We start from the raw sequence: 19,724 nt of genomic DNA, 5'->3' as shown, positions 1-19,724 counted from the left end.
GACTAGGCCGTCGCATTGCTGTAGCACACGTGTGTCTTCGGCTGCTTCGCACCACGTCACGGACCTGTGGCAGGCCGGGGGTGGGGGTGTTAGAGCGGTGCTCGACTTGTGTGCTAGGGCAGAAGGAATATTCTCTGAAAGAAAGAGGTGAAAGCAGTGGGACTTTGCTGCTCTTGCCTGCTTCTGTGCCCGGAACTTGAGCTGTGTGCCGGTTTTTTGGTGCTGGTGAGTGTAGCCGACGACGTCTGTGTGCTGCGCGAGAACGGCTTGTCGCTCTCCTGTGCGCTTTTCACTGTAATAGTCGGCAAGAAAAAGAGAGGCAGAGATGTCTGCGTGAGTGCGTTGCACCGCTGTTGAGTTGACGCGTTCCTCCGGAGCTTCGTGGAATGTGCGTCGTGCAGAAGGGACGGGAGCGCCCAAAGTCTTCTTTGCTGCCAACGGGCCTCGTGCGGTATGCAGCATGGAAGCTCAACTCCGGTCCGAGCCCAAGGTGTCGCCAAAGACCACCCGTGCCGTTGAGGCGTGCGTGCCTGCCCGACGATCAAGGAGAAACCGAACAAGAGCAAAACGCGTATTCGTGTGGACAACTGCAACAACCGTGAACGGGCTCGGCGCGGCGGATGTGTATCGTCCGAGTTCCCTTTCGTTCCTCCCTTGGGTGCACCTGCGTGTTTGCCTTTAGCGAGTACATTTGCGCTGTCACGCCTCGCTGCATCTGCCCCTGTCTCTCCAGAATTGGGGCGGAGCCTCTGAGTACCTGCGTGTGGAGTCAGACAGCCCCTTTTCTCCTCCCCCATCCGCCACTCCCTCATATGCCGTCTATCGCTTTTACTTCGCCTTTCTGGTTTCCTTTGCGCTCCTTCGTTTTTTTCTATGCATCTCCGGTGTGTCGCTGTCGTCTCCCTCGCACTCTCCCGTCCTTTTACTCGCGTCACCCCCCCGCGCCCCCGTCGTGTATCTCTCTCGACCGGGTGTGTTTCTATGCGCGTGACACCGTTGCTACTGCTGCTGCTTGTTGATGCGTGTCTCTGATCGCATAACTGACAGCTTCATCAACAGTGTAACGATCTTACGGAAGAAGATTCTCTTTCAGGTATCACCACGCAGAAGTCTCTCTCCGCTCCTCCCACGCTTATCAAGACCTCCCCTTCTCTCCTTGCCGTCTCGAGCACTTCCACGATGACGCAGGAAACCTCCCCTCAGCGCAACAGCGAGCCGGCAGGCATTTCGCCTCGCCAACGCGCCAGAAAGAACCGCAGCGGCGAGAACGCCGCGCGCGTTATCATGGGCTTGGATCTGGCGAGCGATAGCGCCGAGCGGCGCCCGAACCCCGGCCGTCAGCACTGCGCCCCTCCTCGCAACAACTTCAGCTCTCCGAGAGAGTTCTTCGCCGGTCCCAGCCATCCACCGCGCATGTTTACGGGCATTCGCCGCTATCCCAACTGTAACCGTGACTCGGTAGGGACAATGCTGACGGATGAGTACTTCATGACGAGCTGTGACGACTCTTCCATCACCGGTCGCAGCGGGGGCGCGCTGAGGAGAGCGTCTTCGCGCAGCCTCATGTATGCTGCCAGTGGGGCCTACGGCACTCAGGCCAAGCGTGGCGAGGGCACGTCCCGCCAGAAGAAGGCTCGCAAGCGGGGCGGCTCTATAAACGGCGCCACAGCGCTGCTTCGCTGCCGCGACGGCCTCACAAACAACTGCATCGTCACGGCACCGGAGGCACCCTGGCGCTGCGGCGTGAAGATTACGCACCCGCAGGGTGCAATGGAGGCGCCTTACTTCGAGGACAACGATCCGCGCCCGCCACGCGACGCCCCTCCGGTGACCGGCAAGCGCCACGTTCCGCCGCCGCACAAGGACGCGAAGATGTTCGGCCAGGTTCCTCCGCCGCAGGAGGGCGAGGAGGATCTGTTCCAGAGCACGCTGCCGCCGTGCCACAAGACGTCTAACAAGGCGAACGAGTCTGTTGATGTGCTGAACCTGCACAGCTACACCGCGGATGAGCTCAACGAGAAGCCACAGCCGTTCAAGCAGCTGGGCCCCCGCAAGTGCAGCGCCCCGGAGCTGCCGCCGAGGAAGCCGCCTGTGATCAAGCCCATCAACACCCCGGCGAAGCAGGAGCACGACGTGCTCGGCACTGGCCGCTGGGGCTCCCCGGAGAAGGAGCAACCCCGCGGCCTCGCCCGTGGCTTGTGCCGCCCGCCGCACGACACGGCGAATCTGTTCCACGGTGGCATGCCGCAGCCGGACGAAAAGGCCGGCTCCACGTGTCCCCAAGAGTCGGTTGGCAGCAAAGGCGGCAGCTTGAGCGCCCGCACGGATTCGCGCCAGCCCCGCGTGATCGACTCTCGCCGCACCGGCAGCCGCAGCGGCAGTGTGAGCGCCCGCACAGATCAGGTTTACGCGATCCAGGGTGAGCCTCACCGCGCCAGCAGCCCTGGCTCGCGCGTGGCTGCGCGTCCATCCCGCCAGGTAGAAGCTTACCATGTTGACAGCCGCAGCAGGAGCCCCAAGAAGCGCGAGGACCCCGTGTTCGACGACAGCTACCGTCCACACAGGTACCTGTTCAAGAAGAATGCCGGCAACCCGAATATCCTGCACTACTACGACCCCACCATCGACCCGATGCCGGCGGCGGCCCCGAAGCGCCCGATCCCGCGTTCAAACATGGAGAGCAAGCTCGACGACTTGAACACGCCGCAGGTCATCGGGAAGGCCCGTGGTGAGTTCTACAAAAACTCCCGTTCGAGCATTGCTTTAATTTAAGAAGCAGCACCACCCCTGGGAGCATCACCGCACTTGAACTTAGATCCCTCCTTGCTCCCCTCTTCTCGCCGGCACGCGCTTGTCGGCTGCGGCTCCCGCTGCAATGAGGTCAAGTGCTGCCTCACCGCTTGCGGAGGAAGGGGAAGGGGCAGGTGAGTTGGCCATCGACCCGCCCCGCGTGCGACACTGGCGGTAGCGGAAAGAAAGGGGGCCGAAACGAGACACTCGCTCCAAAATGTGACGGTGATCTCGGTGGTGTGCCTCGGCTGCGTACGCAATGCGTGCACCCTCCATGGGGTACAAAAAAAAAGACGGGCAACATATCGCGTTCCGTCGCGGGTCAGCTTCCCAAATTTGATGCATCCATCTCTCTCCGCAGCGCGCGTGTTGCATGCATGTCTTCGTGTGTGTGTGTGTGCGTGTGCGCAGTGAAGGTCTTCGTGAGATGCGAGGGGTGTTGCGGTATTTCAACCCAAAGGAGCGAGAGAGAGGGAAGGGGGCGCTCGCCATAAACAGCGCAGCAAACAGAAAGGCATTCATGCATCTGTGTGTGAGTGTGCTTGTGTGTGTTCGGGCTCATGCCCTGCGTCGCTGTGTGTAGGCAATAGTTTTTTTTTGTCGTTTTTTGCGCATATCAACGACGATTGGACTCGATTGCGACTGGATCTGAGCATCTGCTTCCATCCGTCTTTGTCCTCCCTCCTCGTCTTTCCAGCTGTTTCCGCGCACCTTCTCGCTGGTGAGGTTTCGACGAAGACACGATCCGCTTCTTTGTTGTACGTGCACACGAAATCCAAAAAAAAGGTAGAAAAGCCGTGAAAATACCGTTATGATGCCACTGCGCAAGTAGCGAGCGGCGGGGTGATGGCGGAGGAACGATTCCGAAGAAGGGGTGTGTGCGCCTTCAAGGAGCATGCACAGAGGCTCCACTTGACAGGCACGCGTGATTCCTGTGCATGCTGTTCCCCATTCCTCGTTTCCCATGCCTTCTCATGTCTCTCCTTGTCTGAGTCCTTCTGGATGACGAACGCAGCGGCGTCTTCTTTTCGCCTCTTGGATATTTTGATTTCTTTTTTTTTGCGTGTTTTTGTACCGTCACTCTTCTTCAGTTTTCTTTCCTCCTTTTTTTCCTTGTATTGCCCCTTTGGGTTTTTTATGATTTTCTGTGTTTCTCTTCGTTGTTCTCTTCGCGTGAGCGCTCTACCCCCCCCCCTCCCTCCCCTCAAGCCCCTCCCTCTTGCGCACAGGGACACCGATGCGCATCCGTGTGTGTGGGTGTAGAGGGGCGGGGAGGAAGAGAGGGAGGGAGGAGGGGCTGAGCGTGTGGGTCTGCGTGAATGTGCCAGCGACGTGCCGCGGTACTTTTGTCCTTCCGTCATTGGCCCCGTCTCGTCGATGATGGTCTCGGCTATACATCAAACCAGCAGAGATCTGTCATGGCTTTCTTCTTGGAGGGCCACGGAAAGGCGCTCTCTCTTCTCCCTCGCTTCCGTATGCTGACAAGGGCGCGTATATATGCGTATGTACATCAATGGTGGTGGGCGCACACGCGACTGCGTCGATGGTGGTGACGCATAGTGTGCGGCGCGTTGCTGAACACGCAAGGAAGTAAAGGGGGAACACGGAAAGAAGGAACTAAAGTGTAACTGTCGCGCGCTTTTGTATCTCCTGTTCTTGACGCGCGATCCACCATGTACATGGACATCTCTCAATCCATTCCCTCTCCCGATCCATCTGATTTTTTTTTGCCTGCGCGCTTCTTCTTATCCAGCCCTCACGACGAAAAAAAAAGTGAGAGGTGTATTGACATAGGGCGGTGGCGTGGTCTACCGGTAAAAGTAAATCGGCTGAGACTCGAGATCTTTCCCTGGTTGGAATTCTGTCTGACGAAAAAAGGGAAGGAAGCAAAAAAAAGTCAAAGTATATATAGCAGCATAGAAAGAAAAAGGAGAATGGACACTTTTCGTTGATGTTTCGATTCGTGTGTTCTTTGTTTGCCTGTGGTTGTCCGCGTGTGTGCGTGGCTCATCATTTGGGTGGTGTGCTTGTGATGAAAGGGGGAAAGACGTCGATGTGGGAGGCGGCGGCTCCTGAGTCTAGCCGTATCCAGGCGCGCACCTTTTCAGAGTTGTGAAGTTGGGGTCGAGACACAAATGCGAAAATGACACGCGCTGAAGTGACGAAGCAAGGAGCTGAGGGAAGCCTGACGCTTTTCATCGAGTACTTCGTGTTCGGCGGCGTAGTGCATTCACGGCTTGCCGTAAGCGCGCTCGATTTTCTTTTTGACGCGTTTTATGATGCTCTCTACGCTAGCAAAGACGCTATTCTCCTCCCTTTTCCGCCGGCTCGCTCTGCCCCTCCGTTCCCCATTCCCCCCCCTCCCTCATCTTTTTTCCTTATTGCTTTCTCGCACCGTCTGCCGGTCTGTATGTGATGGATGATATCGACGTTGTTTGTATGTGTCGGACTCGTTTCGTTTGTCATATATATATATGTATCTTTTTTTTTGCCCTGTACTGCGTCGTGAAGGAGGAACAAAAAAAAACGGAAAAGGATAAAAATGTCGAGCAAATCGCCACAACAAAAAAAAACACACAAACCACGAAAACGAGAAAAAAGGAGAAGAGGAGCGAAAACACAGACATGAAAGACGAAAAAAAAAACAATAAAAGGAAGAAGGGAGGAACCGAGAAGAGAGCGAAAACACACACACACCACACACACCCACGACAGCGGTGCCATGTATAGCGCTAGGCGTCTGTGCCATTATTGTTTTTTTTCCTGTTCCGTCTCGCTCGTGTCCGTGGCCACGCATAATGAGTGATGAGGTCCGCCGTCTCTCCTCCTCTGCCTCTCCTGTGTTTCAGAGACCCCCCTTCTCGGCATTTGTATTGTGGTCCTCGCTGAAGGAATCAAAGCCGCCATGTGCCGCGTGCCTCCTTGTTTTCGTCCCCTTTCTCCTCCTTTTCTACCTCCCTCCCCTCCGCTCCCCTCACATTTTTGTTTGCTCATGTCTGGGCGGGTGGAGTGGGGGGGGATGAAAAGAGCATTCGTCGTTGACGTGTTGCGGGCGTAGGTGGAACGGAGCAATACGCCATGACTCCTCGAAGGGAAGAGGGAGGAGGGAGTTCATGATATGCTGTTCGTGGACACGGCAACGTGCAAAGGAGATGGGGAAGGGCGCAAGAGAAGGCTGATGACTACAATTCTCTGCCTTGATGCTTTCTTTTTGTACCTTTTTTCTGTTTTCTTTTTCAAACTCTCAAGTTCTTCTCGCTCTATTTTTTTTTCTCTAAAGGTGGCTACGATGATGATAGTTGTAAAAAAAAAACACCTAGCTGAAAAAAAACCGAAAGAGTGGCACATGAACAGCAAGTCACAACTGTGGCGGCTATGGCGTGTATGGGAAGAGCGTGTGCGTGTTTGTGTGGTCGTGTGTGTAACATGCGGCTCCAACAGCAGCATCGCGGGGCCTGCCGTACGTTGATGCAGACACGCAAGCGTATATAGACACGGACAAGCGCCAATTAGGAGTGGGGGCGTGCAGGAGAACTCCTTAGGGGCACGCAGAGGTGTTTTTTCCCGGTGATGTGGCCAAGAGACGTGCTTGACGCCCATCTGACTAGTGCGGCTCTGCTGACAAGCTTTGCAAATCACGCACGTAGCCGGCTACGTAGCGGGCAGTCGCTCACGGAACTCTTTCCCCCGGTCCACCACCCACGTCCCTGCCATCATGTTCGCGCACTCAAAAAAAAAACCCACGCCCCTCCCCTTCACCACGGCCACCGAAAAAAAAAAACGAAACGCGTGCTTGCGGTTTCATCGAATGTCGACTGGCACTGCAGGCCTCTTACACAAAATCTCTCCTCGTACTTGTGTATCTTCCCCGGTGCCCCTTTCCTCTCTGTGATTTTTTTGTGTATTTTCGTGTCGGCGTTCGTGCCTCCGCGGTGCCTGACGTGACCCTTGTTCCGCCCACTTAGCTGGCACTCGCTTTATTTTTCTTTGCGCCGAGTTGCCCCCTCTCTCTCCTCATCATTGCCGCCTGCTCGCCTCATTCGTTCGCTTTGAAGTTCGCGCTGTCGACATCCGCCCCACCTTTAGAAACACTCCACATCAAGCAAAATCACCACACGCAAGCGAAAAAAAAAAGAAATCAACGAAATGCTCCGCTTCGTTCCTCGGCGGCTCGCCATCGGCGCGTATTCCATGTTCATGATTGAGCAGAAGAACAACCCGAAGCTCAAGGGCCTCTCCGTGAGCGACCGCGGGAAGATGACGTCGAAGCTGTACAAATCCCTGAGTGCGAGCGACAAGGCGGCCCTTGACAAACGCGCCGCTGCGTGGACCAGCTTCAGGCACAAGAGTCAGAAGACCAAGGTGAAGGGGGAAAAGAAGCCGCGCTCTACGCGCGCGCCGTCGGCGTACGCCAACTTTGTAAAGGCGAATATTGGCCGTTTCGAGAAGCTGCCGCACCTCGACCGCATGAAGGCTGTGGCAAAGTTGTGGAAGCAGCACAACGCGCGCACCCCTAAATAGGCCTGCAGAGCATAGTGACCAAAGCTGATCACGCGAGAACGCTTATGCGGTTGATGGAAGACGATGCAGAGCAGCTGAGTGCAGGAGGAGAACAAGCTGTGAAAGGGGACGGAAGTGGTCTTGGCGAATGCAGGGCAGGGGGGAGGAGGGGAAGGAGCTTGCCCACAGAACATGCCCTGGACAACGCGCCTAACAACAGCAACAAGAATGGCTACGCGCTTGCAAGGATTGTGTCTTTGACCATGACGGAGCGGCAGCTTTGAAGCAGAGCCGCACCGACACCTAGCCCGCGGTCGAGTATCGTCACTGTTTCTTGCTCGTGCGTTTGTCTGATCCCGGACGTTGCATACCCCTTATCCCCTTCCCTCACCTCACCCTGTATCGCACGTGGCTCGTCTTGCTGACATCGACATGTCTTGTTTCTCCACTCTCAAAGTTCGTATTCCGTTTATGCTTGTACTTGTGTCTACTCCACGTTTTTTTTGTCTCTATCTTTTTGCGTGCTTGTTACCGTTTCCCGTGCCATAGATGCAGTGTGCGCATGTACGCGTACATACACTGAAGACTCTCGCTGAGTTTGCCTTTTTTTCCCGTGTTGTTTGTCTTTTCTCTGTTGGATGTGAGAGGAAGGTATGCATGCACGTTTCTTTCTTAGCATGTGCGTGGACAGGAAGGGGCAGCGGAGCTAGTCTGTCTGTATATATGTGTATGCGTGCGCTTTTTTGCTGAGCCCTGCTCGACCGACTAGGTCAATCCGTGTCATGCGCATCTATACTTTCCACCTCGATAGTTTCTTGAAAGGGAAAGAAGAGGGGGACGACTGTTAACGGACCATGGGCACTCTTCGCACTCTCTCTCTCATCATCGCCTCTCTCTCCACGCACAAAGTTTTTCTTTTGAGCATGTCGCCACGTTTTTTTTTCTTCTTGTTTCGTGTTGGCTGTCGAGTTTTCGACAGTGTCGTGGAAGCAGCGAAGGGGATGATGGGTGGGGTGGGTGGGGCGGGACAACGTGCGAGTGTGTCTTTCTATACACGCGACCCTGTGAAGCGGTAGTCCTCTTCTTGCTTCATCAACAGCGTCTACGCCTTTTTTTTGTGCGAGATCCACGTTCGCTGCGGGTGCGCGTGCCTCCGACTGTTTACTGCAGTTCGTCGCCGTATCGCTGCAAACGTCAACAGGCACTTAAGGAGCTTGTAGAATGAACTGCGCGCTCGAGAGGGGAGAGAGAGAGTTGCAGGCAGGAAGCGGGAGAGAAGACACCTCCAGGGCGCTCGTCCGAGTTGTGCTGTCCATGTTTCAGCTCCCACTGACCCACTTCAGACACAAAGGACTGCTCTCTGCGGGCAAGTGCCAGCGTATGTCTTGGTGGTGCGTTGCTTGCGCAGGGACCTTGTGACTGGAAAGCTCGTAATTGCTGTACACGTCACTGACGACTGAGGAAGAGAGGGCGCAAGAGGAGGAAAGCAGAGAAGAGGTGGTTAGAAGAGGAACCAAACAAGATGAGCTGCGAGGTGCAACATGCGGACTGGCATCTCGGGTGACGCAGAGGGTGGAGAAAGAGAGAGTAGCGCGCATCCTTTCCCACAGCACGCAGATGCGCATGGCGCGAGAGAGATTTTTCACCACCCCATTCAGCACATTGATTGTTATTTTCCTCTCTGCGCGACCCTGTCGTGCTTCGCACGGTTTCGCTTCGTTCCTCTTTTTCTTTGGATCGTGATCCAACAGGGCTCATGGTCCCCCTTTCGAGCGCTCGAGTAGTTCTTCCGTTGTCGCGGAAGCAGTTTTTTTTTTTTGTGTGAGCCTCTTTTTCTCTCTGCGTTCGCTTTCTCTGCAGCATCTAAAGCTCTCCATGGTTGTAGGACCGTCCGGCCTTTTCTGTCCCCTTCCCCCGCCCCTCACACCCCTGCCCTCTTTCTCCTCAGTCTAGACGCCATCCTTAGAATGAAGTCCCCCCCCCTGGAAAAGAAAGAAACACTGAGAAAGAATGCATACTTTTTTCCAGTGACGTATACCGCATTCGACCTCAGATCGCGGTGGAAACAGTGACAGCGTCTGTGTGCTGTGCTGCGTCCGGTACATGTGACACGGGTTGGCTTTCCAAACCTGTGGCCTCCATCGTCACAGGGATGGTGGCCTATGGGAACGCAGCCGCATATGACACGCTTTCGTCTTCGAGAAGGCACCACCCACCCACACGGCCGCACCCACGGAGAGAGAGGAAGAGAGCCGCGATGACAGTAAGCCACCGCTACTTTTCCTCAGGGAGTTTCCCCGCACGCACATGGCAGCTCTTCTCCGTCGGTTTGTGCCCGTGTGAGGATGGTCGGTGCAATCCCTCCCGTTCCCTTCGTCGGCGCTTTTATCACATTCTCACCCCTCCCCCTACCTGGTCCCTCCCCCCGTCCATCCCTATTTTCCACGCCGCGCGAAACTCGATCAAAACGCTTCGGTGTGAAGGCAAGAAGTGCGTGCGGCCGCGCGCCTGCAGACGTGCGTGCATGAAAAGATCAAAGAACGCACGTAAACGTATACAGTGTTCATGGGCCGTCGATCGTTTCACTACGGCGCCAAATGAGCTGGCGAAGCACACACACACACACACATACACACTCACTCTCGCCACCAAGTCCGTCTTTTGCTTGGCCGTGGGACTACGCCTTCCGTCGCGAACGAGGCTGACACAATTCCTGAAGCGACAGCTCCGGCATAAAGGGCCGTCATAGATTTTATCGCTACTGTAGAGAGGTACGTAATCAAGACACCAAGAGCTCATTCGTGCATAACAGCGGCTTAACCGCAGTCCAACGTGTGATTGTGACTGCGTGTGTACGCGCGTGCATCGCCCTTTTGCTTTCCTCCCTTCCCCCCAGTCTCTCAGTCGGCCACCTGCTGCCTCTCCGCTTTTTCGGCGATGTTGCGTATCACCGGTTTGCGGTGCAGCGTGGGGCGGGCGAAGGTATTCGAAATCTTCTGCCGCGAGCAGCTTCTCACGAACATGTCTCTTCGCGAGCTAACACACACGGAGCGGCGCAGGGCGATGTCTCAGCTCTTCAAAAAGCTCTCCGAAGAACAACTGCTAGCGCTGAAGCAGCAGGCGTCCATCGAGCAGCTGCGCCAGGAAGCACTGGAGCGCGCAGCTGCCTACTTCAAGCCCCTCACCACCTACGAGCTCTTCGCGCGTGAGCAGAAGGACAACCCCGCTTTTACCGGCGCCAGTCCTCGTGAGAAAGAGGTGAAACTGCTGCAAATTTACGAGTCGCTACCGGAGAACGCCAGGAAGGCGATAGAGAGGCGCACTGAGCAGTACAACAACGCCCACTCCATGAAGCCAGCGACACCGGCTCTGCCGGTTATACCTGTGCGAAAGAAGCCGACCGCGCCCGCCTCGGGCTCATCGTCGAAGACGAAAAAGAAGGCGCCAAAGTCACGGAGGACGGCGCGCAGGAAATTAGCCGAGGAAGCTGCGATGGACGAGGTCACAGAGACAAGCGCAGACGGGTCGCTCGCTATCAAGAAGAGAGCTTCCCAGCGGGGTGTAGGGTCGCCTTACGCGGTGTTTGTGAAGGAGCACATGGCCTCCCTGCACCACCTGGCGCCAAAGGATCGAATGCGCGTTATTGGCGAGCGGTGGCGCTCGCTCACAAAAGAAGAGCGGCAGCTCCGGCTACAGGCAGGGAAAGCCAAGCTGGCGGAGGTGCTGGCCGCGAAAGCGCAGGCAGCAGAAACAGCGGAGTCGAAGTCGCCACAGACGCTGAGTGGGGCGGCCCCCGCAGCCTTGTCCTCACCGCCCGCGCCTCCGACGAACGCGGCAGATAGCACAAGCACCCAGGCTGCGTCCACGATCACTAGCTCGCTAACACAGCAGCAGCCGACCCCGCCAGCAGGGGTCAACAGCTCCGCGGCCGTTACCGCATCCCCCCGACCACCGTTGGCTTCACAGCCAATCACCTTTTAGCGTCTCGCTACTCGATTTTTTCGCCTAGAGCAAGTTGAAGAGCCAATGAATCCACCAGCGCGCTGCGCTGCTCCGTTGCAGGTTCGGAGGCAGCGCCAAACCTTCTGTGCGACCAGTTTGACAAGCGCCTTCGAATTTTCACGAGTGTTTCTTGTTCTGCACCCGCCTTTCTTCACTGCCGACGCGCTGTAGCAGTGATGTAGCTTCTCTGATGAATCTCTTTTTCTCCTGTCGTGATTCTCGTTTTTGGTTCGTGCTCTGCGCATGTCGTGGCTCACTAGTCGTGCACGCGCCTCGGAGCGCCCCTCTGTTTTGCTCTTTGCGATTCCATTCTTGTTTCACAAGCGAACGTTGCCTCAATTGGCGGCTTGCCTGCGAGGACGCGCACGGCCACCTGCGCTCCGCCATTCTGTCATGCAGGTAGAGGCTCGAAGAGGAGTCCGAGGGCGGCTAGGAAAGGGCCATGCTTCACATCGGATGTTTGTGACTTCGCGTGGCAGCGTTCACTCTGCAGTCCCATTACACGCTAGGAGGATCAGCGAAGCTATGGCAAGTCTTCCCCTTAGACATCTGCTACTGTGCCGAACGGTGAGCACCGCCTCCCCCTCGACGGGCGAGTGCTCGGGTAGCGACTGATTCCTTTGACCTCCTCCCTCGCGTCTTTGCATGGTTAGCGCCCCTTCACCGGTATCGTTGCCCTCTTTGACTGCTTCTCCTCTCTCTTGTCTTTTCGACACCTCCTTCATCGCTGCGGAAACTGCTTCATGGGCGTGGTGACCCTCTCCTTTGTGGGACACGCTGCGCTCGCGCGCATTCCGCGCGTGTGCGCTGCGCACGGATGCCATCTCCCCGGCCTCCTTCCCTTTCCACCCCTTCATCGAGTACAACTCCACCCCACCACCCCTGTAGTGCCTCAATGGCCAACAGCAGATCGCACGCTGCACCTTTTTTTTTGCATTTTTTCTTCCATTCTGTGTGTGCGCGTGTGCGTGCACCACTCCTTTCTCCATTTCTTTTCTCGTTCCCTCGGCGCGGCACTCGCCCTTCTGCCTGTGCGAATCTCTCTGTTGAAGGTGTCCGCTTGCCTCCCGTCACTCTCCCGGCTGCACCGGTAACTCATATCGCCACGAGGCATGCGCTGCTTCTCGACAAAGTCCACGGCCTCTAAGGAAGGTTTCCACGGCAGTGCCAGCGGCAGGGGCAGCAACTCCGTCCCCGTCAAGTCCTCTGCGCTGTTCATCGAGGCGTTATCGAAGCGCCGCACCATCTATAACCTGGGCAACAAGCTTTCACAGAGCCACAAGGAGGTCATCGAGATCATCGAGGGCACCATTCGTGAATGCCCCTCCTCGTTCAATATCAAGAGCTCCACTGTCGTCATCCTGTTCGGCGCGGACCACCAAAAGGTTTGGGACATCGTGAAGGCGGCGCTCAAGAAGGTGACATCAGAGGAGCAGTACGCGCAGAGTGAGATGAAGGTGAACAACTCCTTCGCCGCGGGGGCCGGCACCATTCTGTTCTACGAGGATGGCGCAGCCATCAAGATGCAGCAGAAGGCGTTCCCGAGGTATGCCGCAAACGTCCCGACTTTTTCGCAGCAATCGTCCGCGATGGCCCAGTTTGCGGTGTGGTCAGCGCTGGCGCAGGACGGCATTGGCGCGTCGCTGCAGCACTACAACGAGCTAATCGAGGCGGACCTGCGCGCCGCATTCGACGTTCCAGAGGAGTGGCAGCTGATTGCCCAGATGCCCTTTGGCTCCATCGAGGCGCCAGCCGACAAGAAGGCACGCAACTCTGACGAGGGCCGCGTTGTCGTGCGCGGCGCATAGAGGTGAAACGGAAACAGGAGGTAGGAGAAGTGCAACAGCTTCGAATGTGTGTGTACGTCTGCGCGCCACGCACTCATACAACATAGTCCCTGAACGGAGTGTCTTTGATGTGCTGCGAAACTCCTCTCTCTCGCGTCTTCTATGACCGCAGTCGGTTTCGATACGTGCGGGCCGCTCCTGTGGTTCGTCGTCTCCTCGTCACCCCGTCAGATCGCGCTGCTTTTCCTTTTGTTTTCTCCTGCCGACATGCGAAAGCAACCTAACCCTCATCCCCTCCCCATGTCCCCATCCCCTCACCCCCTTCGCCGCACCCTCATCACAGCGTCTATTCCATCCATGTATGTATCTCTCGCACTCCCCCCCTCCTCCTCCTCTGTCTCTCGCTCTTTGTCTTTCTGTCCAGATCCGGTTGGCGCTGTCTTTGTTTTGCCTTTTGTTGTTTATCGTTCTCCCCCTCCCCCTCCGTCTCTCTGTACACTCTCTGTGTTCCACCCACCCACCCCCCTCACCCTCTCTCTCAGCTTTTCTCTGCGTCGGTGGCTCTTCGGTTGTATTCCTTCCGCGACTAGACGCCAGACGTGTTCTTCCCGTTGTTGTCTCTCACCCTCAACCCTCCGCCTCTGCGCCGCCGTTCTCTCTCTCTCTTCCTCTGATTCCTTATGTGGCCCCTTTTGAGAGGTATCCTGGTAGATGTACATAGATACGTACATAAATACATACCTGCGTAGATATCTATATATATATATATACTTGTTTGTCGGTGCATGGCGACCGTGCTGCAGACACGACATTTGCGCTTGGGTCGGGGGGACTGGCTCACTGTTAAACGTCCCCTACACGTCTATGCGGTGGTGGCTGTGCTCGCAGCCGTTGCCTTCTTTTTCTTTCTTTTTTTTTCGTGTGTGTGTGGGGGGGGGGGCTCTGCCGGACGCACGCGTTCATACGGCCTCCTACCCGCTTCTCTAGCGACGGGCACGAGTGCTTAAACCGCAAAGGCAGGGAGGTCATCGACGAGGACCCTGGTCAGTGTGCCATCAGCGCTCTTACCTCTCCGCCTTGCTTCACTTTCACGCTTCACACATCTTTTTTTTTCGCTCGTACGTGTTTGCGATTTCGTCTGGAGCGGTTGCGTTTTATACACATACACCCACACACACACCCTAGCTTTTCGTTTTTCTTACGCTTTCACTTCTTCCTCTGTGCGGGTGTAGAGGGAACGGTGGCGGACTCGCCGTCGCTCCTCTCCCTTTCGCTGCTCGAACTCCTCACATTACTCACACATCCCGTCACCCTCTACCTCCTCTCCCACCTTGGGTGACTCCAAGGCGATCCGGCGCGCAAGGTGTGGAGAAGAGAGGGAGACAGACGCGCGAAGCGACAACGACCGAGGGCGGAGTGAGGACAAAGAAGATGTGGCTTACGCACCCCTGTTCTTTCTAGCCGCCTTCGGTTTTCACCTCCATCGCCTCATCCCGTACGGCTCTTCTTTTTTTTTCGCTTTTTGTCTGCGCCCCATCCCCGGCCCCCTCCAATCCCCTCATTCCCCCTCCCCCTTTTAACCGTCGATCGTGGCGTGCACCGTGCTGTTCGGTTGCTGTTTTCACCTGCATCTGTGTCTGCGGATGGAAACTTGTACCGGGCACAAGAGCGGGCGGGCGGGCGAGAGAGAGAGATGGGAATGAGGGAAGAGGCTCATCGCATCGGTGATGAGTTCTGTCCCTCTTTCTGCTTTTCCTCGCATTGCTCTCTTTATCCTGTGAAAGGGAGGCTGAAGTACGCTGGCGCCAGCACCGTGCGCTTCTGCGCGCAAACAACCACACCGACACGCACGTAGGAAAAAAGGGGGAAAAGCGAAAACGTACACACCGACAGCCGTACGAGGACGCGTTAGGCAAACCTGCGGAAATGACACACATGCCAACTTGCACGCATACTTCTTTTCGCCCCTCTCTTTCTGCGCGTGCGTCGCTGTGCATCAGAGGGTGTATCTGTGGACTAAAGTTGCACGGCGTTTTTGTCGCATGTCTTCACGCACGGCCACCTTCTCCGTGTTGTTTCGGAAGCGAAGGAAAGGCGAACGCGAGCATCCCACTTTGCGGAGGGAACCCGAACAAGAGTAGTAGCTGCCAAACGAAAGGGGTGCATGGAACGCTCTGAACGACTCGGTGGCTGACGCTCCAAGAGCGAGACACACACACATCACATGTTGGACGCCGCAGTCCCCCTCCTTCTCCTAGCCGCTTTCATGTGCTGGCAGTCGGTGCATCCTTTTCGCACTTGGTCGCGTTTTACATCGTACCCGGCTTGCAGTCAGTGCGAAAGCAGCATCTGTTGTGGTACCTGTCCGCGAAAGAGTCGAGGTAGATTGGTATTTGATCGCCATGTCTCGCCGCCCGCTTTCTCTTCACTGCCGTCCTCGGGCCCCAATCGTCCTTCCCTCATCCTACTTCCTGCGTTTGCCGACCACTCTCTGCCTCTCCCTGCGCTGCGCGCTCTCTCCTGGCCGTTCCACAACGCACCGTCTGCTTCCTTTTTCACCTCTTCTTCGGCGTGCCCCGCCTTCCCGCTCCCACGAGCAGACCTTTCTTCGAGGTCCTCCATTTGCGGACTACCACGAACGCGCACGCGCACCCGTACACCAAAAAAACTTCAAAGAAAAGCGGAAGCCAACCACCAGCAACTGTGGAACAACCAAGCCACAACGCACGATGTTCTCGAGATCGATGCGGGCTTTGGTGAGCAAGCGGCCACCATTTGCTAGCTTCTACAAGGCCGTTCACTCGCCCCTCAGAAACACGGAGCAGGCGCGAAAAATGCAGACGGCTGCCGTCCTGTGGCACAGGACGGCACCGCAGTATGGCATCCGCTTCTCTGCACCCCGTGTTGCCGCGGCACTGCGAATTTACCGCAGGAAAGGCAAGGAAATCACCAAAGAACTGCAGAAGACTGCAAAGCCTGCGCGTAAGTGGAAGGCAGCACCGTCAAGGTCAAAGCTGGCGCGCGCCACGGCTCCGAAGCGCAAGGCGATTCACTTGAAGCAGCGCCAGCAGAAAGGCAAGAAAGCCATAACGCCCTTCGCCGCTTTCCAGACGGAGGTGATGCGGCGCACCAAGTTCCCCTCCACAAGGGCGAACCTCAAGCGAGTGCTTCGCATGTGGGTCATGACAGGTCGGCAGCGCTCACTTTCTGTGCCGAAGCGTGTCGAGATGGCTGTGCGGTTGCTGCAGAAGGACCGGAAACGCGGGAAGGGGTTTTCCAGGAAGATGAGCAACAAGATCACCAGGCGCCGCTCTAAGCGCGGCACCCGCAAGATTGCAAAGAGCTCGGCAGCTGGAAGCAGCCGCAAGACAGCAAAGTCGAGGAAGCCGCGTGTCACAGCGACAGGGGCGAAAAGGGCACGGGCGGCTCGACCCTCCCGAAGCGCCGTGGCGCAAAGGCTGAAAAGGGCGCGGAGGATGCGCGCCGTGCGTCAGGTGCCCAAGCGACCAGCTTCTGTGAAAGTGCGTCTTGCGCGCCACCTCGCTGCCAAACGGTCGGCACCGAAGCCGGTGGCTGCAAGCAAGCCGAAGGCGCGCACGATGCACGCGGCTCGCAAGGCCACCGCCTCGAAGCGGCGGACTCGAAAGACGAGCATCGCAGCCGTGGCAAAGCCAAGGCCGCGGCACACTCCCACTAAGAGGAGGGCTAGCGCAGCCCGTCGCCGCGCGAACCCCTACATCAAGTTTTACCGTCACATGCGCATGACCGGGCTCATTCCAAACCATCCCAAGATCCTGGGCACTCGCCAGATCAAGGCGTTGTGGACAGAGACGCACTCCCTCAACGGCCTGAATCGCCGCATCGCGCGCGCGACGGAACTTCTCGAGGAGCGGACGGGGTTGAAGTCGAAGGTTAATCCGCCTGCCGTGAGGACGTCGGCGCGCAAGCGCCAGAACCCCAAGCACGGTTCGCCGGGCCCATCGCCAGCGCCGGCGGCACCCAAGACCTCGGAATCCTTGACGATCAAGCAGAGGGACATCAAGGTGCCTCCGTATTATAGCAGCAACCCCTTTGGAGCCACCTACGCAGCGTTGCTTCCCCTGCTGCGTGACATTCCGAGCTCGACGCGGATGGCTCATGTCGCCAAGGCCTGGACGCGCACCTCCGTGAAGGATGACAAGCGCAGCGCAAAGGCCCGTATTGCTGCCGTGGCAGAGGCGATGAAGAAGTGAGGCAACTTTGTGTCGTGTGGTGGGGGGCATGTTCGCGCACCCCTCATAACGTCCTCTTTCTTTGAAGTCTATGTCTTGCTGTGGCGCTTTTTTATGTCTTCTTGCTCGAACCTCTTGTTTTACTCCTCTTTCAGCCAGGTGACGGTGCCTGTCCCCCGGTGTCTCGGTGCTGCATGATAGGTATCGCGCTCATGGCGAACTATGCATTTTGCGCCACCTGTCTAACCCCCTCACCCTTCCCTCGCTGCACTTCTCGTGTTCCATGTCCAGTAGAAGGAAGGGGGTGGTTGTGCTGCGCGTCTGTCCTCAGTGGACGATGTCGTGCGTGTTATAGCGGGGCTCTTCTGGGTGCGTCTGGTTGGGTGGCCGGACGTCCACGCTCCCCCTCCTCTCTCCTTTCAAGGTTCGCTGACGCATAGAGGGCCGCATGCTTTTTTCTTTTGCTTCGTCTGGCTGTTCGTGGAGTAATAAAAAAAAATCACGGACGTGCTTGCGGGAGAGAGAGAGCTCTGCGAGGAACACGCTCGGGTGAGTACGGTGTCTGCTCGTTTCCTTGGTGGTGGTGCTGGACAATGTCGATGAGGGGAGGCGATTTCTCTGTACCTCTGTCTGTCTGTCTTCTCCGTCCTCTCTTGTCGATTGTATTATTGGGCCTTTTATGTGTCTTTGTGAGGTAGTCTCTCTCTTTTTCCCCCGAAGTCGACATGTTTTTTTTTTTCCGTGCTTGCTATAGATAGATCGCACCAGGTGAGCGCGGGCGCACGGCCCTCTTACGTGCTCTTCTCCGTCGACCCTCTTACCGTTGCTTTGCGCCACACCCCGAAGGGCCAAGAGCGGGCCGAATTTTTTTTTTTCCCTGCTGGGCTCTCCCTGAAGGGGAGTTGGCGGGCTTTGCCCGAGCACGGACGGCACATTGCGCATCCTGCGGCCACGCCGTTCTTCTTTGAATCTTTGCTCGCATGCACTGGTGAGGCCGACGAAAGACACCCTCGCGTCTTCGCTACTCCCCTGAAGGCCCCCCCTCCCCCTCGTAGGGAACACGCGCACTGCCAGGGTCGCTCCTGTGACGCTTCCACGTGCAAGATACTCCCACACAGCAGCACACGGCTTCTAATGGCAAGTGCTTTGTCTCCGTGAGAGCGTGCGCCTGTTTTTTCTCTGTGTCTCGAATAAAGGGGCACATATCGCCCTGTGGGATTATGTGGCTTCATAGATTACTGGCCTGCGCCGCGTCCAAGTGCGAGACGTGCTTACATGCGCACGTGCACGTACACGCGTAGAGACTGACAAAGCAAGTGGGATGCACAGAAGTCGTGCGCGGGGTAGGCGTGGGGCGATGAGGTGACATCAGTGACTGGGCATCGTGCGCAAGTCGTTCCGCTGCCTATTCGTGTGAGTTTCTTGCCTCTCATCCCCTCTTCCCCTCGCTCGTCCAACACACAAGGGGACATGCGCGCGCATTGCCGAAAGCGGGCCGCGCGTACCTATCTCGAATAGATCTGTGTGTGCACGCGCACAAATTCAGTGCCCCTCGTCTTCGTTTTTCTTTTTTTTCCCTTTTCTACTTGTGCTTCCCACTCGAGCTAACACACACACACACACACGCGCACGCACACACACAGACAAGAAAACGAAAAAGCGCTGTCCACAGGTACCCCGCCGCTCTTCCCCCCTCCAAGACCGATTCTTCTCAGCCGCAGGGAGTGCTGAGGCGACATGCGGCGGGGCTTGCGTGTACTCGCAAGCGTCTGTGTGAGGGCCGTTTTTTCTTCCTTTTGTCTGCGTGGGTACTCTTTTCTTTGTGTTCTCACCGTTCTCCTCATGTCTCTAAAGTACGTCGTCGTGTTTCGTAGTAGTGTTCATGAGTGGCGGGAAGCCCTCGCTCGCACCCACATTTTACGTTTTCCCTCCCCCCTCCACACTCCAGAGTGTCTCTCTCTCTCTGTTGTGGCTTTTATCCTTGAGCGTCGTTGTGGTCAGGGACATCACGAGCCTCTTCTTGCAGTCTACTCGTTTTTTTTTTGCTTGTGTGCTCGCGCGCGAGTGAGAAGGATAATGAATGGGCTGCGAGTTGGCTTGCAGCAGAGCCGACACAGTAGTGGCGCGCACCGCAGTCGTCGCACCCGTGTTGCCGTTGTTTATTTTGGAAAAGTGCTCGATGCCTCGTATCTGCGCCCTCCTTTCCTCTTTGTTGCACCACTACCAGCACGCGTAGTTGGTGCACATGGCCAAGGGCGTCGCGAGACTTTCCCATGTGTTCGGTGCGGCTCGCACACTCACGCTTTTCGCGTACCCTTTTGACTCCCGCGCACCTCTGCCCACCCCCCCTCCTCCTCTGCGCTTTTCTCACAACTGCCTTCGCGCTTACACGCCACCGTTCTCGGGCTTGTCCTTGTCTTCTCTCTGCGTGTGT

The 19,724-nt window shown here is 56.8% G+C and overlaps 5 protein-coding genes across 5 annotated transcripts; all 5 read left to right on the top strand.

Moving 5' to 3' along the window:
* Positions 1–1,179: 1,179 nt before the first annotated feature.
* On the top strand, positions 1,180–2,772 carry LINJ_36_6110 (conserved hypothetical protein; the record flags this gene model as incomplete). Its single annotated transcript, XM_001469930.1, has 1 exon — positions 1,180–2,772. The coding sequence occupies one exon, from the start codon at positions 1,180–1,182 to the stop codon at positions 2,770–2,772; it is 1,593 nt and encodes a 530-aa protein (XP_001469967.1).
* A 4,164-nt stretch (positions 2,773–6,936) lies between these two features.
* LINJ_36_6100 (putative kinetoplast-associated protein) lies at positions 6,937–7,311 on the top strand (the record flags this gene model as incomplete). The annotated part of the gene is made up of 1 exon (XM_001469929.1): positions 6,937–7,311. One exon carries the CDS (start codon positions 6,937–6,939, stop codon positions 7,309–7,311), a length of 375 nt encoding a protein of 124 aa, XP_001469966.1.
* A 2,916-nt stretch (positions 7,312–10,227) lies between these two features.
* On the top strand, positions 10,228–11,271 carry LINJ_36_6090 (conserved hypothetical protein; the record flags this gene model as incomplete). The annotated part of the gene is made up of 1 exon (XM_001469928.1): positions 10,228–11,271. The coding sequence occupies one exon, from the start codon at positions 10,228–10,230 to the stop codon at positions 11,269–11,271; it is 1,044 nt and encodes a 347-aa protein (XP_001469965.1).
* Positions 11,272–12,404: 1,133 nt separating this feature from the next.
* Positions 12,405–13,100, top strand: LINJ_36_6080 (conserved hypothetical protein; the record flags this gene model as incomplete). Its single annotated transcript, XM_003392788.1, has 1 exon — positions 12,405–13,100. The coding sequence occupies one exon, from the start codon at positions 12,405–12,407 to the stop codon at positions 13,098–13,100; it is 696 nt and encodes a 231-aa protein (XP_003392836.1).
* Positions 13,101–15,808: 2,708 nt separating this feature from the next.
* Positions 15,809–17,311, top strand: LINJ_36_6070 (mkiaa0324 protein-like protein; the record flags this gene model as incomplete). Its single annotated transcript, XM_001469927.1, has 1 exon — positions 15,809–17,311. One exon carries the CDS (start codon positions 15,809–15,811, stop codon positions 17,309–17,311), a length of 1,503 nt encoding a protein of 500 aa, XP_001469964.1.
* Positions 17,312–19,724: the final 2,413 nt, after the last annotated feature.

The sequence above is a fragment of the Leishmania infantum genome, chromosome 36 (assembly GCF_000002875.2).
Source record: "Leishmania infantum JPCM5 genome chromosome 36".
Classification (NCBI taxonomy): Eukaryota; Euglenozoa; class Kinetoplastea; order Trypanosomatida; family Trypanosomatidae; genus Leishmania; species Leishmania infantum.
The sequence above is the reverse complement of the archived record's forward strand: the minus strand, read 5'-3'. Positions and strand labels throughout refer to the sequence as shown.